Below are 24,683 nucleotides of genomic sequence, written 5' to 3'. Positions count from 1 at the left end.
CGGGCGTGTTGGCCTCTGATGCGTATCTCGGACAAGGCGGGCATGGACGTGGATGCAGACCTCGACCGTGCAGCCGACATTCCCCTAGGGGCCGTGCGGCCACGCAACCGCGCACCCCGCGACAAGCCCAGCTCGTCGTCGGTCGGCAGCGGGACGCGGCCGCCGTCACTCTCGCAGCACGCACAGCGCCCGGGCAGCAGCCGGCGCCTCGCCAATATTCCGGATGCAGACACGGACGAGTCGGCGGCGCCCTCGGTCGAGCAGTGGCTTGAGTCGAGTGCGCCGAGCGCGCGCACGGGCGAACGGCGCGCACGCCGCGAGCGTGCGCCGTCGTCGAGCCACCGTATGCGGACGGACGACACGGCGTCGGTGCGCGAGCGCATCTCGCGCAACGACCGCGCGGAGGTGATGAGTGCCAAGGCGCTCTCGTCCTCGTCGCGTGTCCTCTGGCCTGGCCGGGGCGACACGGCGTCGCTGCGGGGCGACGTCGGGGGCGACGTCGGCGACGCGTCAGCCAAGACCTACGAGCGCATCGCCAACTGGCGCGAGCGCAACGCTGTCGCATCCGAAGCGGTCGAGGGCATCGTCCCGCCGTCGCTGCGCAAGTCGACGAGTTGGCTCAGCGGCGCAGACACGCCGTCGGCGCGCAGCCGCCCCCGGACGCAGTTCGACGCGCTGAGCGTCGCGAGCTCGCGCCGTGCGCCCCGCGCCTCGGAGGCGCCGACGACTGCAACAGTGCCCGAGCGGCGTGCGCTGCCGAACGCGACGCCGTACAATGCCGACTCGCCGCTGCGCAACGTGCTCCGGTGGATGGGCCAGGAAGAGATGCAAGGCATGATACCCCTCCTGGGCTACGCGGCCGTGGTGCTCGTGCGCTGGCTCGTGGCGCTCGGTGGCTACAGCGGGCGCGGCATGCCGCCCATGTACGGCGACTTTGAGGCGCAGCGCCACTGGATCGAGCTGACGCTGCACCTGCCGACGAGCCGCTGGTACTTTTACGACCTGCCGTACTGGGGCCTCGACTATCCCCCGCTCACTGCGTGGGTAAGCATGGCGTGCGGATGGGTCGCCTCGCTCTTCCCGGCGCTGCGCGCGAGCTTTGCGCTGGACACGTCGCGCGGGGCCGAGTCGCCCGGCCTCCTCGTCTTTATGCGCCTCTCGGTGCTCGCGCTCGAGGCGCTCGTGTACATGCCCGCGGTCGCCTTCTTTCTCGAGCGCCGCCTCGAAGGGCGGAGTACGCGCGCGCGGCACGTTGCGCTGTACACGGTCCTGCTGCAGCCCGCGCTGATCCTTATCGACCACGGCCACTTTCAGTACAATGCCGTGATGCTCGGCCTGAGCGCCATGTCGTTTGCACTGCTCTACTCGCGCCTGCCCAACGTGCACGTCCGCGCAGGCATGCGCCCCGGTACGGACACGGCCAACTCGGCTGGCCTGCAGCGCATGCTGCTCGACTCGCTCAGCCGCCAGATCAGCTACGAGTACGTGATTGCGGCCATCTTTTTCTCGCTGAGCCTGTGCTTCAAGCAGATGGCGCTGTACTATGCGCCCGCGGTCTTTGCCGTGATGCTCGGCCGCTGCGTCGGCCTCGCCGGCCAGGGCTGGCGGCGCGGCGCGTGGCTCTTTTTAGGCCTCGGCGCGGCGACGAGCGCCACGTTCCTCGTGGCATTCCTGCCGTGGGTCGGCCACTGGCAGAGTCTGCAGCAGTGCATCGTGCGCATCTTTCCCCTGGCGCGCGGCCTGTTTGAGGACAAGGTCGCAAACGTGTGGTGCTTTTTGAGTGTGCTGCCGCTCGGCAAGTACAAGCTGCACCGTGCGTTTGCCGCGACGACGCTCGCCAAGGTGAGCCTGGTCGCGACGTTGGTCGCGCTGCTCCCGGGCTGCATCCTCCTGTTTCGCGCGGCGGTCGAGACGTGCCGCCTGGAAATGATCCTCGACGACGCGCAGGCCGAGCAGGTCGTCGCGAACGTGCGCCGCCGCGGCGGGTCGGTCGCGTCCGGCCGCGAAGGGACGCAAGTCGGCTCGCAGCGCCCGACGAGCGTGCGCGAGTCGGTCGCGCGGAGCGTCGCGCCGTCCGCGCACGAGTCGAGCCGCGGCTCGCTCTCGGACCGGCGCTCGACGACCAGCGGCTCGCTCTTTGCGGGCAGCACGTCGACGTGGATGGCGAACGGTGCGCCGCGCCCGCGACCCAAGACGCGACAAGCGCCTGCGCGGCCGCAGTCGTCGTCGCCGTCGCCCGCCGCGACACTCCTCCCCTATACCCTGCTCTCGACTTCGCTCGCCTTTTTCCTGCTGGGCTTCCAGACGCACGAAAAGAGCATTCTGCTGCCCCTGCTCCCCCTTACGCTCCTGCTGACGACCAAAGGCGACCGCACCGGCGCCGGGGCGGCCGTGGCGGACTGGGAGTGGGCGGTGCTTGCGAACAATGTGGGCGTATTTGGGTACGTTCTTCCAACTCACACAGACTCTGGCCGCTGCTGCAGCGCGACGGGCAGGCGATGCCGCTGGTGCTCCTCACGCTCGGATGGAACGCGCTGATCGGGTACAATCCGTTCGCGGCGCTGCACACGACGCGCCAGACGTTTGTCGCCTGGCTCAGCGCGGCAGTGCACCTCGGCATGGGCGGGCTGCTGGTGCTCGAGGCGGTCGTCCCCCGGGCGGCGCCGTCGCTCTTGGCGCGGTACCCTGATCTATTCGCGGTGTTCAACGTGCTGCTCGTCACCCCCGTGCTTGTTTTGCTCTTCCTCTGGACGACGAAGAAGCAGGTGGGTATCGGGCTCGCAACGGGGCTCTTGTCGCTCTCAAGCAAGAGCAAGGCTCGTGTACTATAGCGCTAGTTCAGATCGGAGATGGAGGATTCAAGGCCGTGGGCCGGTGCGTTCTCTTCCACGGGCTCCGCCGCAGCGTCCGGCGCGGCGTCGGGCGCCGCGGCGTCGGCGCGCTTCGACTTCTTGGCCTTCTTGGCCTTCTTGGCCTTGGGCTTGGGCGGCGGCACGTCCCACGCCCAGAGCGGGATAAACGACTCGATCACGCCGACGTCGGCAAACAGGTTCGGGAAGATCCAGATGCCGGGCGGGAAGGCCACGATGGAAAACACCCAAAAGATGAGGCGGAGCACGGCAATGACCATCAGCAGGCCAAACAGCCCCAGGATGACCATGCTCAAGTACCACACGCCAAGGCGCATCACGCGCGGCCACAGCGGGAACATGACCGCAGCGAGCATCACGACAATCATGCCGAGACCCGCGAGCTTCATCATGAGCTGCGAGCCCTCGTAGAACCACGCGTAGTACATGTCCTTCTCAAAGAGCTGCATCTGGTTCACCTGGAGGGGGCGGCGGTCGCCCTGGTCCTTGCCGGGCTTCTCGCCGCGCTCCACACGCAGAAAGAAGGCATACGGGAGCGTCTGGTGCAGCATCTTCTCGGCCTCCTCCTCGCTCGTAACCTTGGGGACGCCCTTGAGCTTGGCATACTCGGGCGAAAGCACCGCCTTGATCGCCGCGCTGCCCTTAAAGTAGTCCGCACGTTGGCCGTTCAGCACGCCGGGACGCACTTTCATCCCGGACTTGGTCCGCAGAAAGTCGATTACACGACGCACCTCCGGCGGCGCGTTCACCTGCCGATCCTGCGTCAGTCGGGGCACGTACCATGGTGGAAGACGTTGTGTCACGTGATCCGACGCGTCGCGACAACACCCATCACCATGGCGTCGGCGTTCGTCCTGGCGGACGAGCTGCTGCGTCTGCAGGAGGATGAGCTCGAGATCGAGCATGAGGTGCTCATAGATACGCTCGACGCGGAGGAGCAGGCCGCGACGGTCGATCGCGCGGTCGACGCGGTGGCGCACGCCCCGACGTCCGTGCAGCAGAGCGAGGTGTACGGTGGGCTGCTGTCGTGCATCAAGTACGCTGCATCGCTGCGTGCGAGCGCGTGCCACAAGCTCGTGGATGCGGTGCTCAGCGGTATGCAGAGTGTCGTCGACGAGCTCGCCGAGGACGAAGCGCCGTCGCTCGAGGCGCTCGAGCGGTACGCATTTCTCCTCCAGTACCTCGTGCAGAGCTTGGAGAAGCACCGCTCACAGTGGGGAGGCGCGCCGACGCGCGGCAAGCCGACCGGCGACGGCTGGACGTGGCCGTCGTCCATTCCGCCGGTGCTCGCGACGATGGCGCGGGCGCTGCGCGCCTTGTCGGAACGGGTGTGGGAGGCGACCGCCGTGCGCGACACGTTCGTCTCGCGCTGCATGCTGCGCCCGGCGACGCTCCTGCTCGAAAACGAGGCGTACTGCAAGGTGCCGGCGATCAAAAACGGCCTCTTTCGTGTGATGTGCCTGGGCGTCAAGCTGCACGGCCAGGCGTTTAACGTACAGACGAGCATCTTGCAGTCGCTGCAGTACTACGAGCACCTCGCCGAGCTCATGGCCGAGCTGCTCGAAACGATGCGCGTCGAGTTCGACGTGGAGCGCATCGCCGAAGACGTGCTGCGCGACCTCGCATCCAAGACCTTTACGTCGCTCGACAGCAAGAGCCCACGCAGCTACGGCCGCTTCCTTGTGCGCATGGCCGAGCTGAATCCACGCAGCGTGCTGAAGCAGATCTCGCTGCTGCAGACGCACCTCGACAGCGAGTCGTACCCGATGCGCAACGCCATGGTCGAAGTCCAGGGGCTGCTCATCAAGGAGCTGAGCATGAACGAGGACTTTGCGCCGGCCGCCGCCGACGTCGACGACGACGACGAGCGCCCGGGCAGCGCGCACCAGAAGCAGATCGAAATGTTCTTTGGCAAGATTTTCGAGCGCTTCCTCGACTTGACCACGTTTGTGCGCACCAAGACGATCCAGACGTGCATGGCGCTGTGCGAACTCCCGGTCAAGTTTGCGCCGCAGCGGCTGCAAATGGCTGCGCTCGCGGTGCGTGCACTGGAGGACAAGGGAAGCAACGTGCGCCGCAACGCCATTGCGCTCCTCATCAAGCTCATTCTCACGCACCCGTACGGCCTCTTGCACGGCGGCGAGCTCAACAAGAGCGCCTGGGAAGAGCGCCGCGCCGTCGTCCAAACCGAGCTCGAAAAGGCCGAGTCGGTGCTCACCTTTCCCGAGACCGAGGCCCCGGAGCAAGAAGATACCACGGACCGCCGCAAGCCCCGCAAGTCGGCGCTCGACCTCGAGGCGCTCGCCGCATCGCAGCAGTCCATGACGCAAGAGGACCAGGAAAAACTCGTCAAGCTCCGCCTCACCGTACAGTACTACACAGACGCGCTGCGCTTTATCGAGCTGATGGAGCAGGCGATCCCGATTTTGGTTCAGCTTCTCGCGTCCACATTCAAGGCAGAGGTCCTGGAAAGTATGGAATTCTTCCGCGTCGCACACGAGTACAAGATCCAAGGCGCGATGGACGGCGTGCGTGCCATGGTGCACCTTGTGTGGGCCAAGGACAATGCGCTGGTCATGGAGGACGGGTCGCAGCTCAAGGGCATCCGCAGCCGCCTGATCGAGGTGTACCGCGCACTGTACTTTGACGCATACCCCGAGCTGAGCCGCGCAGAAAATGTCGCGCGGATCTCGCGCAACATGATTGAGCGCACGTTTGGCGCGACGCTCGCCGAGCTCACCTCGCTCGAGCAGCTCTTGAGCCTGATGCAGTCCGAGCGCATGATCAGCGACGAGGTCATTGAAAAACTCTGGGAAGTGTACGCGGCCTCCCGCCCGATCGCCAAGGCGCAGCGCCGCGGCGCGATCCTCGTGCTGAGCATGCTCGCCACGGCCGACCGCGCGCTGGTTGCCGACAAGATCGAGACGCTGCTCCAGATCGGCCTCGGGCCGCTGGGCATGCGCGACGTGACGCTCGCGACACACACCTGCGTCGCCCTCCAGCGTGTTGCGGGCAGCGCGAAAAAGGTCAAGGGCGCGCTAAGCGATGCCAACGTGCGCTATCCCATGGCGCACCCGCTCTTTGCACGCCTCCGTGCCGCGATCCAGATGCCGGTCAGCGGCGAGGAGCAAAAGGCGGGCTGGTTCTCGCTCGCGGAGCACGCGGTCCAGGCCATCTACCTGCTCGGCGAGCAGCCCGACGCGCTGTGCACCGAGATTGTGCGCCAGCTGACGCTGGCTGCCTTTGACGAGGAGTGTGCAGAAGAGGCCAAGGCGTTCCGCTTTGCGCAGCTCCTCTTTGTCGTGGGCCACGTCGCGCTGAAGCAGATCGTGTACCTCGAGCTGGTCGAGCGCGAGCTGAAGCGGCGCAAGGCGGTCAAGGATGCGGCCGACGGCGCAGAGAAGCGCGCCTCGGAGCTCGACCAGGTCGCCGGCAACGCCGAGGACGAGATCGGCGATATGATTGCCTATATCAAGGACCGCGAGCTGCTCTATGCCCCCCAGAGCCTGCTGGGCCTCTACGGCCCGCTCGTTGCGCAGATCTGCAGCGCGCCGAAAGAGTACGCCGACGTCTATGTGCAGCGTGCCGCGACGCTGTCGCTCGCCAAGCTCATGTGCATCTCGTCCGAGTACTGCGACACGCACCTCGCGCTCCTGCTGCATGTGCTCAAGAGCGCCAAGGACCCGGTGGTGCGTGCGAATGTCGTGATTGGCCTTGGCGACGTCGCCATCTCGTTCGGCACGCTTGTCGACGAGAACAGCGAGCGTTTGTACGCCGGTCTGAACGACGGCAACCTCGGTGTGAAGAAAAACACGCTGATGGTGCTCACGCACCTGATCCTCAACGGCATGATCAAGGTCAAGGGCCAGCTCGGCGAGCTGGCCAAGTGCCTCGAGGACGAAGAGCCGCGTGTGAGCGACCTGGCCAAGCTCTTCTTTAGCGAGCTCGCGACCAAGGAGAACGCCGTGTACAACAACCTTCCCGATATCATCTCGCATCTCTCGAGCGGCGAACACGCCGTCGAAGAGGACGTGTTTGTGAATACCATGCGCTTCATCTTTACGTTTATCGACAAGGAGCGCCAGGCCGAGAACGTGATCGAAAAACTCTGCCAGCGTTTCCGCCTCACGACCGAAGAGCGCCAGTGGCGCGATATCGCCTACTGCCTCTCGCTCCTGCCGTACCGCTCGGAGCGCTCGATCAAGAAACTCGTCGAAGGCCTGCCGTACTACCAGGACAAGCTCTACTCGCCCGAGGTGTACAAGCGCTTTGCGGAAATCCTCACCAAGATGCGCCAGGGCAAGTCCACGGCGCAGGCCAAGGCGGGCGACGCAGACCTGCGCGAGTTTGAAGAGATCCTCGCACAGACCGCCGCCCAGGGCCGCGACGACCAGGCGCTCGAACATGCGGCGCACGCCCACGTCGCACGCACCGAGCGCAAGCGCGCACAGCGCGCACCGCGGCGCAAAGTAGCTGCCTCGTAGTTGTATACTATTCGCCAATACCAGCCCCAAAGTCGGCAAAGGCCTCTTTGAACTCGTCGCACTCTGCCGCCTCGACTTCCTCGGGGCGCGCACACGACTTCCACTCGGCACGCTCGGGCATCCCGAGGTAGGTCGTGAGCGTCTCGCGGGGGAACTGCAGGTTGAAGCGCTCGCCACGCAGCAGGAGCAGCAGGCGCTTGCCGTTCAAGTCGATCCAGCAGTAGTCCTCGCGGTCCTTGGCCGTGAGCAGCGGCGAGGACAGATCGTCAAACGCTGCCGCCACCTCGTCCCCTTCAAACGCGAGCCCTTCGGCCTCGGCGGCCTCGCGGAAAAAGGCCTCGGCGCCGTCGAGCTGCGCTTGAGCGACAGGCACGACCTGCATCTGCGTATGCCCAGCACGGGTATTCGAGCGACGCACGACCTCCCATGCCACCGGCACAGCGCCGTACGACGCATAGCACGCAGCAAGCGCCTGGCGGTACGCGTCCGTCTCGGCACGCAGCGCGCCGCTCGACGCCTCGGACGCGTACGGCGTCGCAATATGCGCGATCGGCACAAGCAGGACGTGGCCGCCGCCAGGCACAAGCGCCGACTCGTCGGACGACACGGGGACCTGCCCTTTGGGGAGCGCCATATAGCACTCCTCGCCCACCGTGACCACCAGGTGCTTTTCCAGGCGGGGGTTGCTCAGGCAGAACCAGCAGTTTTCGGGGCCGACCTGCATCACCTCTTTTGCCTGGCGTCCTTTCTTGCGCCGCTTTTGGCTGGGCGCGGGCGCGCTGTCGAAGCGCACCGCGTCCATGCCTTGGGCGCGGCGCTTTGGCGGCGCCGCCTCGAAAAAGGGGCACGGCGTGAGGTTCGACGGGCGGATGCTCGCCGACGGTGTATGCGTCGCCGAGAGCTCGTCGCCAGGAACGACTTGCAGCGCCATAAACCAGCGTGCTTTGCGTGCGTTGGCGAGACGTGCCAGCGAGAGGAAGCGCGTCAGGGGGGGGATTTCCGGCGCGGGCAGCGCCGCAAATGGCGGGTTCTCGTACGGCTCGCGCTCCCAAAACACGCCACATTCCAGCGTCTCGGGATCAAGCGTTAGCGAGCGGCTCTCTGCTTCGGCGGGACGCGGTGCGGCAGAGAAGAGGTAGCGAGGCCGTGCGGCCTCGGCGAGACGCGCAATGCTGCGCAGGCCCCACGACGATGCGTGCTCGTCAGGCAGTGCGTTCTTGGAGAGCTGCTCGATGCCCTTGGGCCATGCATTGCAGAACAAAAAGTCGATCGGCTTGCGGTGTGCGAGGCGCTCTGCGTCTTCGGCAAGGCGCTCCGCATACTGCGACATGGCTGCAAGGTGCGCCCGCGCCTCTTGCAGACTCTCTGCCTCGCTGTTGGGCGGCGGCGGCGCCGTGCCGAGCGCCAGCGCGGGGTCCGCAAGCAAGGCCTGCAGGGCCTGTGCGGACTTTTGGGGCGTGTCGAGGTCATCAAACTGCGGCAGCGGTGCGCCGTCGCCTCGCGCATCTGTACCCTGTCCGCCAAGGAATGCGACACGCAGGCCCTCGGCGTCGACAATGCCTGCGTGGCCGAGGTAGTACAAGTTCGTTGCGAGCTGCACACGGCCGTCGGCCGGCTCGCCGAGGCGCGCGCGCACAAACTCAGGGAGCGCACGCGTCCCCTGGTAAAAATAGCTCGGGATCGGTACTGCGTCAGCAACGCTACGTACGTGTCAGGCGCCCGTCCAGCAGTGCTTGGGCCTGCTCGTCGTCCTCGTCAAACACATCGCCGACGAAAAATGCAGCGGCAAACGGCCCATGCTTCGCCTGGATCGCGCCGACCTTTTCGACAAGCTCGCGGATCTGTCCGTCCACCGGTCCGATGACCAGCCTGCGTCAGTCGGTGCACGTACACTTTGCGTGCTGCCATGGTCAGAGAAACCGCATCGGGCGACCTCCACATCTTTAGCCCGTCCACCATGGCGTCGATTGAGGTGACGCCGTCGCGTGTCGCGCCGCGCGGCCCCGATCCTGCGCGGTAGGTTGCGTGGCTAATGCAGTGGCGTCTACTATAAGCTTGCGCTGTTTAGCATTGCACTGTTCGTCGCGCCGATCACCGCGTACTACGTCGCAAAGGACCGCTGGCTGGGTGGTAGGTGCATCGGCTGACGCAGGCGACTCGGTGTATGCAGGTGGTCTTGCGGCGCTGGTTGCGAACCTGGTTTTGGCGGGCTACATTGCGGTAGCCTGCTTGGAAGACGACGGAACCAAGGCTCGTGTGGCCGAGAAGAAGAGCCAGTAGAGATGTACGCTAGAGAATGGTATCGGATGGAATTAAGCGCCGCGGGGGCGGCATGACTGCTGGCTGTGGCCGCTGCGCAGGAACCGGTAGGACGAGCCGGAACGAGTCTTTTCCGTTGAGGTAGAAGCGAAAGAGGCGCTTTTCGCGCAAAAAGCCGAGGCGCTCGTAGAGCCGCAGCGCCGCTGCATTGTCCACTTCCGTCTCGAGCACAATTTCCTGGGCGCCTCGCTGGACCATGGCGTCTACGGCGGTCTGGACGAGCTGCGCGCCTGGGTAAGAAGGAGGGCAGCGTACCGATTCCGTGGCCCCGCCATTCGGGATCGACACTCAGCATCGCAATGTAGCCGCGGTACATCCGTGCGCCGCGCAGATGCCGGTCGAGCTTGTTGACAATGACGCCGACTGGCACCGTTCCCTTTTCCGCGTCGTCCATGTAGGCCTGTGTGAGAAAAAATACGCACAAGAAAACAAAGCTGGGGCCTGGGTCAGTCGTGCAACGTACCATTGGTGCAGAAAGTAGCGGTAGGTATAGATGTTGTAGGGTTCGCTGGGTGAGCGTCGCAACGCACCTGAGCTGCGTTTCAATCAGCCGCACAATGTCGGGCAACATGCCCTCGCCATCGTACACCCGCAGCGAAACGCGTGATGACATGGCGGGACGTGCGCAAGCGAAATTCGGCCTAATTGCAAAAATAGGCGCATTAATCCAGGAGCTACCAATAAAGCCGACCTCCGGCCGTGCACGGGCCCAGGACCGAAGATCGCATGGCTGAATTCCAGGATAGTTAGCATCAATCCACACGACACTACGCCGGCGCTTGACTTCTTTCACACACCTTCGCTACTACGCCCAACTCCCATAGTCCTCATATGACTAAGCACCGAGGAGCGTTACCCCAGACGTGGTCCTTGCCATGTCCATGAGCAATACTCTCGCAGTCTACGCACTTGCGTACATCATACGCATCTGTGACTATGTAATGATCTGAATGACATAGTCCAGCCGGCCTCTCGTGCCTGGCGCCTGAATGCAGTCGTGATCGACTGCGGGTCATCAGGCTCTTTATTCGAACATACTCCCGGGGCGACGAGGACCTCGAGGACGCATGGTTCTCCCCGTATCATGGCGATGTCGCGCGCCTCCCCAACCAGATCCTGCTGGCATGCGGCGACGGCGACACCCTGTACAACGAGAGTCGCCCGTTTACGGCAAAATCCAGCACCAGGGCTCTGCGGTGCAGAAACACGGCCCAGACTTTATGTACATTTCCGAACAATCCCACGAATCCAACAACATGCCCAGGACGCCTTCGACGATCGCCTGGTGCGACAAGCTCTGCGACGCTGCCATTGCGCACGTCGAAGCGGCGTGGAGGGGCCCTGCGTGTTTAGTAAACAGACCGAATAATGACCCCGCTCGGCCCACTTGGTTCCGTTCCATCTGGTTGCCCATCATGTCGTCTCTCTGCAGTGGATTCACCTGCATCGTGGTGTACCTCCTTACGTACATCATGCGTCTGCATGACTACATCAACATCCGGCTGACCAAGGCCAGCCGTCCCCTGGTGCCCGGCGTGCGTGTCGAGCGCATCAAGATCCGCTCGCGCGACGAGGGCCGCTACATTGATGCGATCAAGTACTCGCCCGCAAACGCGAGTGCACCCCTCCCCGTTCATTTGAGCTGGCACGCGTCCGGCTGGTTGCTCAAGCGCCTCGGTCTCGACAGCTTCATGCACGCGACGTTTGCCAAGCGCCTGAACGCCATCGTGCTCGACTGTGACTACCGCAAGGGCCCCGAGGAGAAGTACCCCACGGCACAGAATGACTGTGAAGACGCCGTGGCACATGTCCTGTCCTACCCCCAAAAGTACGACGTCAACCGCCTGACCCTGGGTGGCTCGAGCGCGGGCGGCTGCATGGCGCTTGTCACCGCCGCCAAGTTCGGCCCCAAGATCAAGGGTGTCTTTTCGCTGTACCCAGTGACCGAGATTGTTCCGATGGACCAGATCGCCGCGAAGAAGGTGTCTCCGAACAAGAAGTACAACAGCGGTGTGTACCTAGTCCCCTGGATGTTCAAGGTGTTTATTCGTGCCTATGCGAACAGCGAGGACGAGTTCAAGCAGCCGCGCTTCTCCCCGTACTACGGCGACGTGTCCAAGCTCCCGAACCACATCCTGCTGGCCTGTGGCGACGCCGACACGCTGTATCACGACAGCCGCATGCTATACGAAAAGATCCAGCGCGAGGGTTCTGTCGCTCAGAAGCGCGGCACAGAGTTCCTGACCATCCCCAACGAGTCGCACGAGTTCAACAACATGCCCAAGACGCCCGAGACGATCGCCTGGCGCGACAAGCTCTACGACGCGGCGATCGCCATGATTCAGGCGGCGTGGAGTGACAACTCCCTGTAGATTTGTAAGCACGAGTCGTAAATTACCCTTCGCTCGACCCACGCCCCCTGGTTGCGCCAAGGCCGCGAACTCCGCATCTTTAACCACAATGTCCCCTCCGGCACAGCAGGAGCACCATGCCTATAGTTTTCACTACTTTTGGCTATTGCTGAAGGTGTACTTCCTTCGTGTGATGGCCATCCTGGATGTGAGGAACTCGGACCACCTCCGTCCTCAGGTGGGCGATGACGTCACGGTGGAGCGGATCCAGTTCCCTTCGCGCGATCCAGGACGTACCATCACTGCATACGTCTACACGCCAAAGGATCTGCCTCCCGGCCCTTCGCCTGTGCACGTGAATGTACACGGCTCTGGATTTAGTATGTTGTCGCACTAACGCAGCCGTCTATGCGTTCTTTGGTAACTCGCGTTGGTTCTGCTACAAGATTGCGTCGAAGCTCAAGTGCGTTGTGATCGATACGGATTACCGCAAGGCGCCCGAGTACCCCTTACCATTCCAGCCGCGCGACATCGAGGATTGCGTTACCTGGGTCCAAACGCAGCCGAAGCGCTTTGACCTCGACATGATCACGATGAGCGGCTTCAGCGCGGGCGGCAACCTGTGTCTCTCGACGGCGAACAACCTCGGCCGCGAGGTGGTCAAGGCGGTGATCTCGTTCTACGCTCCGATCGACGCCACCTCCCCGGGTGCTTCGAGGGGCATCCGCTCCCACCCCGAGCCGAAGGAATCGAGCCGCAGCGGTGTGCACCTGATTCCGTGGGTCTTTGCGACGTTCTTCCAATCGTACATTCCGCTGCACCTCTCCCCCTCGGACCCCAGAGTCAGTGTGCTCTACCTTCCGATCGAGCGCTACCCCGACTACATCCTCCTCTGCGCCGGTCGCTGCGACGTGATGTTTGAGGACTCGAACGACTTTTACAAGATGGTCATGGCTAAGGGCTCGGAGAAGCAAAAGGCAAACGTCGAGTTTGTGCAGGTCCCGGGCGAATCGCACGCTTTTGACGAGCTCGCCAACTGCGAGGAGTCGATCAAATGGCGCGAGACGGCCTACGATGCCTCGGTCGAGCTCGTTCGCAAGGCCCACGAGGAGGAGCGTGGGAAGCGTGCTGGACGTGTCTAATTACCACATAAACCGCTGGATGCCTAATTCATGGGCCCAAGAGAATGGCCGCTTACAGAAGACATAGATCGTTTCCGCATTCAACGCCGCATTCCATAGCACCTCGACGGCGATTAGCGCCAGCACCCTCGGCCGGACAGTCGTTGCGCGCGCCACTTCGAGGCGCATGATGATGTACGGTACCACAAAGTACCGCGGCTCAATCAGCGGCGTGGGAACCACGGCAAGCGCCGTCGCCCCGACAAAGCCCGCAATCCAGAACGCGCACCGCGTTTTGGCTGGGTAAGCGCAGGTACGTACCAAGTGCCGAGATCCAGAGCATGGCGCTTGCGACATAGACCGGGACGAGCGCGTAGCGCGCCCACGGGCGCACGTCGACAATGCGGCGCCACACGTAAAAGGTGTAGTGACGATTGTCTGCCAGCAAAAAGGGGTGCACCACCGTGAAAAAGTGCACTGCGACTAGGCCCAGCGCGGTCAGCGCGGCAAAGATGAGCACCTGCTTGCGGCGGATGCGCAGGCGCATGTGCGGCACCAGCGCGGGCCACCCAAAAAAGAGCGCAAACGCGAAAAAGTAGCCGAGCTGGGGGAGGTGAAAGGTGACCTGGTGGTTGCTCTTGTCGCCCAGCGCGAGGCTGCCCTGATTCCAGAGCACGAAACCGACAAAGCCAAAGATGGCGGGAATGTACGGCAGCTCGATTCCCCCGAGGTCTTCCCACACACTCTTTTTGAGCAGGAGACCAAGCGGCGGCGTACGCGACCATGCCAGGCCCGGCGCGTGCCGGCGCAGCTCCGCGAGCATCGCCTGCCCGATCATAAATGCGACCCACACCACGTTGTTCTGGCGCACCGTCATGGCCAGCATGCCGAGCAGCGATGCGGTAAAGTGCTCCTCCATCTGAGAGAAGGTCAGTGCGAGAAAGACGAGAAAGGTGCTCAGCATGTCTGTGTAGTACAGAAAGCCAAAGAAATACATCGGAGGCAGCGAAACCACTGCAAGCGTCACCAGCGAGCGGTACAGCGGCGCATACACCGACATGCTGGTCTGGTTCCTGGTGATGCTGGCCATGATCACGCCGCAAAAGAGAATCATGCACACGAACGAGACCGAGCGCAGCCACTCGAGCGTCGTAATGTCCTCACAACTCGAAGGAAGCCCAATGAGCGGCGCAATGCGCTGGTAGAGCACCGGCACATAGTACAGGCCCGCCGGCGTGGTAATCTTGGGATCCCACTCCATCACCCCGCGGCAGATTCGCTCGGCCTGGGGAACATGGAAGATTTCGTCCTGCATTAGCGAAAGGACCTACCATGTAGGGCTGAGACACATAGCGATTGACCAGGTCGCGCGCCAGGAACGAGCCCCGCACGAACAAAAAGCTGCCCCCGACACTGACCAGCAGGTTCGCAATCGGCAACATGGTGGTGAATCGGGCGATCGGGCTACGGACGTGCGCTGCGGAGCGCCTCTTCCATGGCGTCCTGCAGCGCTTGGCTATCGTGCAAATCGCGCGAGGCATGCTCCCAGTCATCGTCACTCAGGTCAGCTTGCTCGATATGAGGGGTGCGCACGGTCGGGACATAGTACGGCGCCGCGCCTTCGCTCTCTGCCGGCTCCACGGGGTCGGGGCATGGCGCGGTCTCGTGCTCGTCCTGACTCGGGCCGGGCTGCGCGTGGTGCAGGACGTGAAAGATGGCATCCGCCAGTTTTTGCATGTCCACAAATGGCGTGCCATTTTCGCTGGCTTGCAACGCAGACGCAAAGAGCGACGCTATGCGCAGGCCGGGCACCAGGTCTTGAAGCACAGGGTTGTCGAGCACGGCCTGGCCGATGCCAAGCAGGCCACCGAGCACGCCGAGCGTCGCGTGCGCAGCGTCACCGCCTGAAGTGGGCCTCTCGCGCGCCTCGGCGTGGGGCACGAGCGCTTGTGCATGCGACAAGGCATCGAGGATCGGCTGCACGTCGGCGCCGTGCTTGGCCGCGTGACGCTCCCACGCGTCGGCGTCTTCGGGCGTATCGAGCTTGACAAACGTATGCTCTTTTCCGTCTTGGTGGTGGTGGGCTTGCAGAGGACTGGCTTCGCACGACGTGCACAGGTCGTAGTCTTCGCACAGCGTGCACTTGTACCGTGGCCCGACAATCTCTTTCTGGCACACGTCACAGTCGACGCCGACGTGCGCGACCCACTGGGTGGGGTATGCGTCCTTAGGGACAGAGTCGGCATCGGCAAGAAGCAGCAGCTTGTGGCCGGGGTGCACGGTCGCAGCCTGGGCGACACACGCTTGACATGCGTCCCAGTTCGGGCATGAGATGCACTTGTAGCGGTCCTTGTACAGCGTCTTTTGGCAGATGTTGCACCATGCCGGGCGATCAGCTGCATCGCTGACCAGGCGCGAAAAGCCACGCTGGAGCTCGTCAAGTAGCTCGTCTGTATTGAGCGATGCGCTCTGAATCTTGTCGATTTCCGAGGGGTCGGGCATAGAGCCGTCGTCGACCTCGGCAGGATCATGCACGGCTTTCGAGGATGCGTCGGTATCGGCAGCGTCCAATGTAGTCTTGGTGGGTGCATCGTCATCCTCTGCTGGGTCTGGCGTCGCTTCTTGGGCCGTTTCCCTCTTGGCAGGGGTCGTAGCAGTCTTTTCCGTCTCGTGCGCAGGCGTGGACGCGGCAGGCTTGTCCACCTGAGCCTTGGACGTGATGTCGGCGGCCTTGCTCTCCTTTGGTGTAGCCTCGGCCTTTTCCTGGTCTTTTTCGGTGTCGTGCTCTGCCTCGTGGTTCGCCGCCGCCACCGACTTGGCGGCCGCAACGACGGCCGCTGCAGCAGTTGCTGCCAGTGTATCCTGCACCATTTCGCTCTCGCGCGACTGTGCGGCGGCCCATGCCGGATCGCACACGGCGAGGCACGCCGACCACACCCTATCGTCGAGCAGGGGCGCCGCTTCTCCTGGCGTCGGCCACTTTGCAAACGATCCGCCTGGATGCGAGTGATCCCATGAGAAGCATGCGATTTCGAGGGCCTGCTCATTCCGCAGCGCGCCGACGATCGCACGCACCGCATTCACGTTGGTATCTCGGTGTGCCTGGCCGGCAGGGCGCTTGTAATAGACGTGTGCGGTCCCCGACTTGCCCCGCGGCGGCGCATCCGCCAAAAGGGTCGGGAGCTGCATGAGCAGCGTGCGTACCGCGTCGGCATCGCGCACGGACAGGCTGTGGTTGCGGCACCAGACGACGCGCTGTGCATCGTCCGACTGCACGAGCGACACGGGCACGCCGCGTCCCCGCTCTGACCACGACGGGATCGACGCTGCAATGTACGCTGGGTCGCGCGTGTGCCAGACCTGGCCCACCGCGTCGCCGTCGTGCTCGGCGGGAATGTGGATCGCACGCATCGAGCTCTTATCGTAGAGCAGCACACGCAGGTCCATCGGAGTGACGCGGACGTGCTTGGCTGCTGCCGCCGCTGTACGGCGGATCTCTGCACTCGCATGCGCGAGTGTGCATGCTACAGGCGCATGTGGCTCGCCACCTTCGGCGGCCGCAAGCGCCCCCTGAAAGGTCCACACGATGGCCATGACGTGGAGGCTCGCACGTCCGCACCACGTGATAGTCGTCGTGGTTCCGCGCGCGGCGCGGCGCCTGGCGGCGGACGACATGCTGTCCGGTCGTCTTTCATAGTTGCCTAGCCTTTCTGCCTGTCTATCTCCTCTATCGATCACACCCTCCTCACGCACCGCCAGCGCCGCCTGGGGTAACCCATGTGGAGGTGGAAACTCTTCATTTGTTCTACAACCGTGGCTGGGTGCGCAGCATGTCCGTGTTGACAGACGCGGGATCTGGCTCGCTCGGCACCCAGCTTGTGGAGAGCCCTGAAAACTCTGCAAGCACATTACAAGGGCCTACATCCATCACTGCCGCACTGTCTCCCCGCGCGCCGGGCAATACCGAGTCACTCACGCTCGAACTGGCGCAGCGCGGCGTAATGCACATCCGCGACTTTGCGTTTGACGACGGTGACGAGCGCCGCGACGGACGCGGGTCCGTTCTCCCCTCCTTGAAAGCAGCGTCTGACGCGCCGCCTCTATTTATTGCGATGTACGACTTTCGTGCCGAGTCCAGCAACGAGCTGAGCGTCGCGAGCGGCACGCAGCTGCACGTCCTCCGTGACATTGACGGGGGCTGGGTCCTTGCCCAGCGCCTGGACGAGCCCACAAAACGGGGTCTGGTTCCCGGGGCCTACTTGCAAAAACTGTAGAGTTGTAGCGCATCCTCCTACGTACTAGGGTATGGGCCTGGCTCCAAGCCAAGCACTGCCATGTCGGCCAGCACGCGCACGAGCGCGGGGTCGTGCGGGAGTGCCGTACGCCGCAGGACGCGTAGCAACGGGCGAAAGAAGCGCGCATCAGGCGGCGCACTGTCGCTGGCGAACCAGTGGCGCAGGAGCCACGCGTACTCTTCGAGTGCCATCACGCGCACCTGCTCCGGTGGCGGGCGGCGGGCGCCGCGCGAGGCCCAGCGGGGAAGCAGCGTGCGTGGCCGCCGCGACGCGTCGCAGAAGAGCTGCATGAGCACGGTCGCGGCGGGCAGCGAGATGGGCACCTCTTTGCTGCTCTGCTTCATCCAGCGCCAGATGCGCAGCGCAAGCCCAAACTTGCCCGCCTTGGCGGCGAGCGTCAGTGCCGCGGTGCCGATCCGCGCATCCGGGCGCTCGGCGCCGGCGGCACGCCGCGCGCGGGGAAAGAGGCGCTGCGCGACGCTCGTCGCGCGCACGCCACCGGGCCGCTTGGCGCTCTTGAGCTGCAGTGCGGTGATGTACTGGAGCAGCGCAATGAGGCGATGCGTATCGCGCTCTTCCACCGCCTCCTCGACGTGGCGCAGGAGGCGGGCGGCGCTTGGCTGCGGGACGTCGCGTGGATTTTCGTCGCCGGCATGCAGCTCCAACGCATACGCACCGAGGGCGGCCATGCGCTGGCGCGTCGCCTGCCGGAGAAGGATAGTCACCATCGCGGCCGACGGAGGGAGCGGCGGCGTGCGCTCCTGAGTCATGTGCTCCAAGACACGTCGGCACCAGCGCGGGTTTTTTGCGTGGTGCAGCGTGTACTGTACCAGCGCATTGTATGCGTACGGCGAGAGGGGCGGCCCTCGCCCGTGCGACAAGCGCTCCACGTAAATCGGCAGAGACGTCTGAATCGCGCGCGACGCACGCTCCTGCCGCGGGAGGCACCGCGCATCGTAGGTATAGAGCAACTTGATGAGCCATGCCACGTCTTCGCGTGCGCCGGGCAGAGGCAAATAGTTTTCGCGCAGCAACGTGCCGAGGTGCGCGAGCGCCTCGGTATACGATGCCTGGAGGAGTGGGGCGGCGTCAGGCAGGATCTCGGCGCAGTGCCGCATCTGGACCATGACGTTGTGCATCAGCGCGTGCGACGGCGGCGGCGCGCCGTTGCGCCAAAAGCGACGTACATGCCACTGCACAATGCGGCACGCATGCCCAACGCGGTTGGCGCGCAACAGCGCGCGCACTGCGGGTGTCGTCTCGCTCGGCACGGCGTCCGGAAGAAGCCGGCGCACCGCGCGCCAGGCGACAGCGAACGAGGCGTCGTCCGCCGCTGCAAGCACCTGTAGTGCTAGCGCGCGGTGCTTGTCGCAGAGCGCCCGGGGCAGCGCAAGGCGGCTCAAAGCATCGAGGGCGAGCGCCGCGCTCTGCTCGTTCGCACGAAGAAGGCGGCGAATGCACCCAAAAAAGAGGGCGTGGATATCAAAGTAGATCGGCGCGTCGGGAGACGGGGCCGTCATGCGTGTGAGCTCGTCACGGAGCGCGTCCATGGCGTGTGCAAAAGACGGCGACTCGGCAGGGAGTCGCGCGAGTTCTTCGCGGACGGCACGGAGCCGCGCTGGCGTCCGCGAGCTTTCTGGGTGTGTATCGGTGTGGTATAAGTGGGGCACTGCTCCAGGCAGCGCGGGGGGGGGCACTGCATACGCCCGCCCCCAGGCTGGATACGCCGCTGGCCGCGCGACAGGGCGCAGCGCAGCGGCATATGCACCATGTCTAGGCGCATGGGGCCATGGCGGACGTGACACTAGCGGACGTCCGCGCATCGGCCATGCTCCGCGGCTCGGCACTCCTCACGCACTGCCGATCCGCCGCGAGCTCAACGAGGCTCTGCAGAGGTAGGATAGGCGTGCAGCGGCTCGCCTGCGCTCCTTCGTCTTCGGACGGACGCCGCGCTTTGCAGGGCCGGGCTTTGTCAGCAGATTGCCATGTTTCGGGGGCCTCGTAGGCTGCGCGAAAAAAGTGGAAGCGCCTGCTGCGGCAGCGCTCTTGCCAGGGACCTTCATGTACGTATCGGTGCCATGTCATTGTAGGATGACCAATTTGCCTACCGGCTCGAGCTCTTCGGAGCAAAGACTCTGTGCAGCCAAATTGTCATAGTTACTCTGACTTCACCTTTCTTTTGGGACTTGGCTAACACACAGTAGAAGTGCGAGAGGTGGGAGCGAATTGTGGATGGCGAGGCGAGGCGGCTTGTTACAGGCTTCGCAGAGGCTTGGAGGGGTAGAGGGGGGGTTGAAAGGGTCCGGCTGACTTGCTCAGCAGGTCATTCCTTTCCGATTGCGCCCGCCGACTACCCTGCTTGGCTCTTTGTAGGCTGTCTAGGTCTCATCCCCGAGTCTTTTTGCACAGAACGCAAGCAATAATTATGTAGTTACTAGAACAAAAGGCCTACCTGCGAAACAAATGATCCAGATGCAATGTGTGGTCCACGCCGAAGCAAAACACCTCATGCAACCTCAATAAATGCGCGTGCGACTGTCACCGACTCGCTCGTCTCCAGCTCGATCGGCGTTGCGGCACCGACAAAGAGCACCAGACCGGCGTACAGCTCGTGCGCCTGTCCGTCGACCTTGAGCGTGCCCTTCCCCTCAACGACCAGCACGAGCGACGGGCCGTCGATCGCGCGCTGGCTGCTCGTTTGCGAGCCCGGCACGAGCGTCGTGACCAGCACCGAGAACTCCTCGATCGGAGGGTCGTACAGGCACGTCGCGTTCGGCTTTGCCGCGTCGCCGTCCCACTGCGGCGCGTGCAGGATCTGGTCCTTGGCGCGTGCGCTTTGGTATGTAAGCATGTCGACCAGCACCTCGACGTCGCGCGCCTTGGGCGTGAGGCCCGCACGCACGACATTGTCCGAGGCGGCCATGCACTCGAGGATGTGCCCCGAAAGGTAGGCGTGCGGCTCGTCCGCACCCAGGAACAGCGCCTGGCCCGGCACGAGGTGCACAATGTTCAGGAAAAAGGTGCAAAAGACACCAATGTCCCTGGGAAATTGCGTATCGAGACGCGCAACGAGCTCCGCCACCTCGTCGCTCACCTCGAGCGGGGTGTGTGCCGAGCGCGCCGCACGGTAGCGCTGCGCAATCGACGACACGAGCGGCTCGTATAGCGAAGCGTCCGCACGCATCAGCGCGCCAAACGCCGCACGCAGCGCATCGTGCACACGGCTCTGTGCATCGTCCGATGCCTGGCCGGCCCACAGCGCGTCCTGCGCGTCGGCGGCGCTCTTGAGCTGGGTGCGCAGCGTGTCGTCCGCCTTGAGCACCTGCTTTAGCTCGGGCACCGCCTCGACAAACTCGAGCACCTCGCGCACCGGGCGGAATCCACAAAAGCCTTCAAACGCACGGATGGCGATCGCCATCTCGGGTTTGTGGTTGTCATCTGCATAAGTAAAACAACGTACCCTTGTACATATTGGGCTTCTCCGCGTGCAGGCGCTCGGCGAGCTTCTTGTCGGGGTGCGCCTGGATGCTGAGCGCTTTGGCGATGCTCAGCACCTTGAAAAGGAAAGGAAGCGCGCCCTTCTCTGACGCACCGTACTTGCCGACGACCTTTTCGCCAAGAAGGGAGTGGTCCTTGCACAGGCGGTCGTTCAGCAGCTCGTGGTTCTCGCCAAGCACATGCGAGGGAAGCGTCGGATGCGTGCCCATCCACAGCTCGGCATAGGGCTTGGACGCCTCGCGCTGCAGGCCCAACTCAGGCGTAGCCTCCGCGAGATCCGCCACGATACTGTCTTTGTCGCCACCAGGAACTCCCCATTCGTACGACTGTACGCCGGGAATCAGCTGAAAGACCGACATGGTATCTGGAAGCCTGCTCTGCACCGTGCACGAAGCCCTCCACTTAAAATAGGAACGTGCTGTCTATTTACCCGGAGCTCACTACGCGCCGTACGGCCCTCTCCCACGTGCGGGCCGAGCGCCATACGCGCCGCTCGGTGGGTAGCCGTAGGGTGCAGCGGGCGGAGCACCGTACGAGCCATAGGCACCAGCGCCATACTGCGGGTTGACCGCGTTCGCTCCGGTGCCGTACGATCCGTAGCCGCCATAGGCGCCGCCGCCGTAGGGGTGGCTCGGCGGCTGTGCGTACTGGTTACCATAGCCGCCGTAGCCTCCATAACTGCCGTACTGGCCGGCGCCATATGGGCCGGCGCCATACGGGCTCTGCGAGTAGCCCTGGTAGCCCTGGCTATACGGGTTGGCGCCGTACGGCCCTTGGCTGTACGAGCCATAGGGGCCGGCGTTGCCATAGTTGCCGTACGGCCCTTGGTTGCGGCTCGGCTGCGCGTCGCGGCCGTACATGGGCTGGCTCCAGTTGTCGCGGTCACGGCCGCGGCCACCGCCACGGCCGCCGCGCATACCGCCGCGGCCGCCACGGCGCACAAACTCGGCATCCGACGCGTTCAGGCGGCGGCGGGGCGGGCGCACATTGCGCAGCAGCACGCTGCGGTGCGGCACGCGCTGGGGCGGGAAGTCGTAGTGCACCGAGATGCTGCGGTCGTTCTGGATATCGCCCATACCTTCCTGTGTCGGAAGCGGGGTATAGAACGTGGAGCCCGGCACGCACGAGGGGTCGGCAGAGACCGCTCCTGCGATGCGGCTGGTGCTCTCTGTGTCGATCGGCTCCGGATTGCCTTGGGTGCGTTTTGCGTACAGGCGGCTCAGGTGACTAAAGAGCTCCGAGTCGTCGCCGACAAACAGGGCGTTGCGCCCGAACGAGTTGCGGCGCACCTCGTCGTCCGTCAGCTCGGGGTACCGCTTGCGCAGCGCGCCAAGCAAACGGCCTTCGTCGATGAACGGCAGGAGCGCGACGCCCTGCCACGCCATCTTTTTGCCGTTCATGTCGATGGAGAACTCGGTGGGGTAAAAGTCGATGATCTCGGATTCCTCGTTGGTCATCAGCCACTGGAACGGAGCAGGGAGGTTGGTGCGCGACGCAGCAGGGAGCACGCCCATCAGCTGCTCAAAAGGATGGAAAGGCTCGCCTTCGTCAAAGCGGATATCCAGCTCGGCGAGGTCAGTAAAATCAGCCGCAAACGGTGCATAGTGGTAAGGGTAGTACCACTTCCACGAGGGGCAGCCTTGGTAATAGTACGCAAGGACCCAGCACAGGCCCTCGACATAGGACTGCACTACCTTGCGGCGGAACTGCGTATCGGAGAGCTCGATGCCAAACTTTTGGCGGTAGTAGCGCTCACGGTAGCCAGGCTCCCAGAGCTTGACCGTGTCCTCGTAGTCGACCGTGCCGTCAGCGTTGATCTTGCGCTCCTCCACGGCCTTGATTTCGGGCGGGACGTCTTCGTCGTCGTCGTCTTCGTTCGCCACCTCCTCGTCCTCGGCCTTGACATCATCCTCGGGGTCTTCTGCCTTCGCACTGTCGTCGTCTTCGGCCTTGACCTCGGCCTGGACCTCGGCCTTGACGTCCTCGGCTTTGACGTCTTCGGCCTTGACGTCCTTCTCGGCCTTGATACTGTCCGAGGAAGTCTCGTCGAGTGACTTGGCGATCGCTGTCGCACGCGCCTCGGCCGGCGTTTCGGACTTGGGTGCAAGGTCCTCGTCGAGCTTAAAGACGGCAGAGTCGCCGGACGTCTCGCCCTTGGGCTCGTCGACCTTTTCGCGCTTGCGGCCCGTGTCAGGCGACTCGGCGGCACGCTTCGTCCCCTTCTTGCCCGTCTTTTGCGCGAGTTCCTGGCGCAGCGCATCGGCCGCGCTGATGTTGGCCATGCGGATCTGCGCACGGTTGCGCACAACGTCCATACTATCGCCATCGAGCATCACCGGCCCCTTTTTGGCCGGCGCCGAAGGCTGGATCTGCGGCATGGCGACCGGCTTCGACGCCTTGACCTCGACATAGTTCGAGTCGCCATGGCGGTGACCCTCTTCGTGCTGGCGCCTGCGCCGCTGGTTCGCCTCCTGGCGCTCCTCCATCTCTTTGCGCTTCCGGAAGATGTCGTCTTCGGCTTGCGTGAGCCCGTCGAGGATAAACTGGGCATTGGCGAGCTCGACCTTGCCGTTGTTGGTCACGTATCCGCTCATGCGCGGCAGCTCACGCTTCCAGATGCCAAGGAGCGTGTCGATGGCGCCTTCGCGGATCTCCAAACTCGGCAGATGCGGCAGGAAATCGTTACCCACAAAAAAGATCAAAAAGACCCAGTCGTCGATCGCGCGCTCGAGATCAAAAGCGAACGATGTGCCCGGCGTCTGCAGCTCGATCTCGAGGTACTCGCGCAGCGTCGGCACATCGAGGAAAATAAACGGCTTCTTTTCCGGCTTCTTTGGCGCCTCGTCCTTCGGGCGTGCCTTTCCGGTGCAGTGCACGGCAATGTGCCCTTCTTGGCCGCAGCGGTGGCAGCCCTTGTTCTTGGAGTCTTGCGCAAAGACGTCTTCACGCAGCACCTTGAAATATGGCTCGTGCGTCGCGAGCGAAAGCATGATGAGATCCGCATCCAGTCCGTAAATGACGTGCTTCATGTTCGGGTCGTGGTTGGGGTCGCTGCGCTTGCGGCGGATATAGTCCATAATCTTGTGCTCGCCCTCACCTGGCACACTGGCGTCGGACAAGACGACACACAGATTCTTCCAGCCCGGGTCTGTGTTGAGCTTGTGTGCAATCCAGAAACGCAGCGACGAGGCGAGCAGATCCATGAACGGCGTGCCCGGCGTGATTGCGTTCGAGTCCCACGACTTTTTGACGACCTCGTCGGTGCCCGCAAGGCCGTTTTGCTTGCGCTTCTCGAGCTCCGTTTCCTGCTCGTCGCGCAGAATTTGTGCATCCTGTGCCGAGCGGAAGCGGCGGCTGCGCTGCTGGTTCATCTTGGCGCGCGGCGCGACGCCGTCAATCGCCATCATGAGCAGCTTCCGTGGCCGAATCATGTTCACGACGCGCTCGGTGTAGGCAAACACCTCGACCATCATCTCCTCCTCGGTTTCTGGCGCGGGCTTGCCTTCGGGATGCGTACAGGGATGCACGATACCGTTCATATCTAGATACAGACAGTCAAACTCCTCGCCATTGGGATTCGGGCGCGACGTATCGACCGGCACTTCGACCGATTCGCCATCCCGTCCGGGGATCCGTGTCGGCTCCTCCTCCTCGACACTCTGGATGATCTTGGGGTACTTTTTGGATAACCACCGGAATAGAGCTGGCACTCCCTGTGTGAGCCTTGTAACGTACCATCGCGACT

General features: G+C 63.7%; 14 protein-coding genes across 14 annotated transcripts; 6 read left to right on the top strand and 8 right to left on the bottom strand.

Moving 5' to 3' along the window:
- Positions 1-18: 18 nt before the first annotated feature.
- Positions 19-2,831, top strand: ALG6 (dolichyl-P-Glc:Man9GlcNAc2-PP-dolichol alpha-1,3-glucosyltransferase; the record flags this gene model as incomplete). Its single annotated transcript, XM_060267268.1, has 2 exons — positions 19-2,441; positions 2,465-2,831. 2 exons carry the CDS (start codon positions 19-21, stop codon positions 2,829-2,831), a joined length of 2,790 nt encoding a protein of 929 aa, XP_060123251.1.
- A 2-nt stretch (positions 2,832-2,833) lies between these two features.
- On the bottom strand, positions 2,834-3,653 carry SEC62 (Translocation protein S62; the record flags this gene model as incomplete). Its single annotated transcript, XM_060267267.1, has 2 exons — positions 2,834-3,628; positions 3,651-3,653. 2 exons carry the CDS (start codon positions 3,651-3,653, stop codon positions 2,834-2,836), a joined length of 798 nt encoding a protein of 265 aa, XP_060123250.1.
- A 53-nt stretch (positions 3,654-3,706) lies between these two features.
- On the top strand, positions 3,707-7,354 carry cnd1 (condensin complex non-SMC subunit Cnd1; the record flags this gene model as incomplete). The annotated part of the gene is made up of 1 exon (XM_060267266.1): positions 3,707-7,354. One exon carries the CDS (start codon positions 3,707-3,709, stop codon positions 7,352-7,354), a length of 3,648 nt encoding a protein of 1,215 aa, XP_060123249.1.
- Positions 7,355-7,361: 7 nt separating this feature from the next.
- Positions 7,362-9,262, bottom strand: MJAP1_003337 (uncharacterized protein; the record flags this gene model as incomplete). Its single annotated transcript, XM_060267265.1, has 3 exons — positions 7,362-9,040; positions 9,063-9,223; positions 9,246-9,262. 3 exons carry the CDS (start codon positions 9,260-9,262, stop codon positions 7,362-7,364), a joined length of 1,857 nt encoding a protein of 618 aa, XP_060123248.1.
- Positions 9,263-9,311: 49 nt separating this feature from the next.
- Positions 9,312-9,634, top strand: MJAP1_003336 (uncharacterized protein; the record flags this gene model as incomplete). Its single annotated transcript, XM_060267264.1, has 3 exons — positions 9,312-9,370; positions 9,393-9,484; positions 9,507-9,634. The coding sequence occupies 3 exons, from the start codon at positions 9,312-9,314 to the stop codon at positions 9,632-9,634; spliced, it is 279 nt and encodes a 92-aa protein (XP_060123247.1).
- Positions 9,635-9,643: 9 nt separating this feature from the next.
- On the bottom strand, positions 9,644-10,286 carry naa30 (N-terminal methionine N(alpha)-acetyltransferase NatC; the record flags this gene model as incomplete). The annotated part of the gene is made up of 5 exons (XM_060267263.1): positions 9,644-9,903; positions 9,929-10,073; positions 10,096-10,114; positions 10,137-10,181; positions 10,204-10,286. The coding sequence occupies 5 exons, from the start codon at positions 10,284-10,286 to the stop codon at positions 9,644-9,646; spliced, it is 552 nt and encodes a 183-aa protein (XP_060123246.1).
- Positions 10,287-11,088: 802 nt separating this feature from the next.
- MJAP1_003334 (uncharacterized protein) lies at positions 11,089-12,045 on the top strand (the record flags this gene model as incomplete). The annotated part of the gene is made up of 1 exon (XM_060267262.1): positions 11,089-12,045. The coding sequence occupies one exon, from the start codon at positions 11,089-11,091 to the stop codon at positions 12,043-12,045; it is 957 nt and encodes a 318-aa protein (XP_060123245.1).
- An 88-nt stretch (positions 12,046-12,133) lies between these two features.
- Positions 12,134-13,166, top strand: MJAP1_003333 (uncharacterized protein; the record flags this gene model as incomplete). Its single annotated transcript, XM_060267261.1, has 2 exons — positions 12,134-12,404; positions 12,427-13,166. The coding sequence occupies 2 exons, from the start codon at positions 12,134-12,136 to the stop codon at positions 13,164-13,166; spliced, it is 1,011 nt and encodes a 336-aa protein (XP_060123244.1).
- Positions 13,167-14,587, bottom strand: ALG10 (dolichyl-P-Glc:Glc2Man9GlcNAc2-PP-dolichol alpha-1,2-glucosyltransferase; the record flags this gene model as incomplete). Its single annotated transcript, XM_060267260.1, has 4 exons — positions 13,167-13,189; positions 13,223-13,444; positions 13,467-14,454; positions 14,477-14,587. 4 exons carry the CDS (start codon positions 14,585-14,587, stop codon positions 13,167-13,169), a joined length of 1,344 nt encoding a protein of 447 aa, XP_060123243.1.
- Positions 14,588-14,609: 22 nt separating this feature from the next.
- MJAP1_003331 (uncharacterized protein) lies at positions 14,610-16,739 on the bottom strand (the record flags this gene model as incomplete). Its single annotated transcript, XM_060267259.1, has 1 exon — positions 14,610-16,739. One exon carries the CDS (start codon positions 16,737-16,739, stop codon positions 14,610-14,612), a length of 2,130 nt encoding a protein of 709 aa, XP_060123242.1.
- A 236-nt stretch (positions 16,740-16,975) lies between these two features.
- Positions 16,976-17,419, top strand: MJAP1_003330 (uncharacterized protein; the record flags this gene model as incomplete). The annotated part of the gene is made up of 1 exon (XM_060267258.1): positions 16,976-17,419. The coding sequence occupies one exon, from the start codon at positions 16,976-16,978 to the stop codon at positions 17,417-17,419; it is 444 nt and encodes a 147-aa protein (XP_060123241.1).
- A 17-nt stretch (positions 17,420-17,436) lies between these two features.
- Positions 17,437-18,990, bottom strand: MJAP1_003329 (uncharacterized protein; the record flags this gene model as incomplete). Its single annotated transcript, XM_060267257.1, has 1 exon — positions 17,437-18,990. The coding sequence occupies one exon, from the start codon at positions 18,988-18,990 to the stop codon at positions 17,437-17,439; it is 1,554 nt and encodes a 517-aa protein (XP_060123240.1).
- A 956-nt stretch (positions 18,991-19,946) lies between these two features.
- Positions 19,947-21,297, bottom strand: PMI1 (mannose-6-phosphate isomerase; the record flags this gene model as incomplete). Its single annotated transcript, XM_060267256.1, has 2 exons — positions 19,947-20,878; positions 20,901-21,297. 2 exons carry the CDS (start codon positions 21,295-21,297, stop codon positions 19,947-19,949), a joined length of 1,329 nt encoding a protein of 442 aa, XP_060123239.1.
- Positions 21,298-21,378: 81 nt separating this feature from the next.
- On the bottom strand, positions 21,379-24,676 carry RAT1 (5'-3' exoribonuclease 2; the record flags this gene model as incomplete). The annotated part of the gene is made up of 2 exons (XM_060267255.1): positions 21,379-24,651; positions 24,674-24,676. The coding sequence occupies 2 exons, from the start codon at positions 24,674-24,676 to the stop codon at positions 21,379-21,381; spliced, it is 3,276 nt and encodes a 1,091-aa protein (XP_060123238.1).
- Positions 24,677-24,683: the final 7 nt, after the last annotated feature.

This window comes from Malassezia japonica, chromosome 6 (assembly GCF_029542785.1).
Source record: "Malassezia japonica chromosome 6, complete sequence".
Lineage (NCBI taxonomy): Eukaryota > Fungi > Basidiomycota > Malasseziomycetes > Malasseziales > Malasseziaceae > Malassezia > Malassezia japonica.
This window is presented reverse-complemented; position numbering and strand designations above follow the sequence as displayed.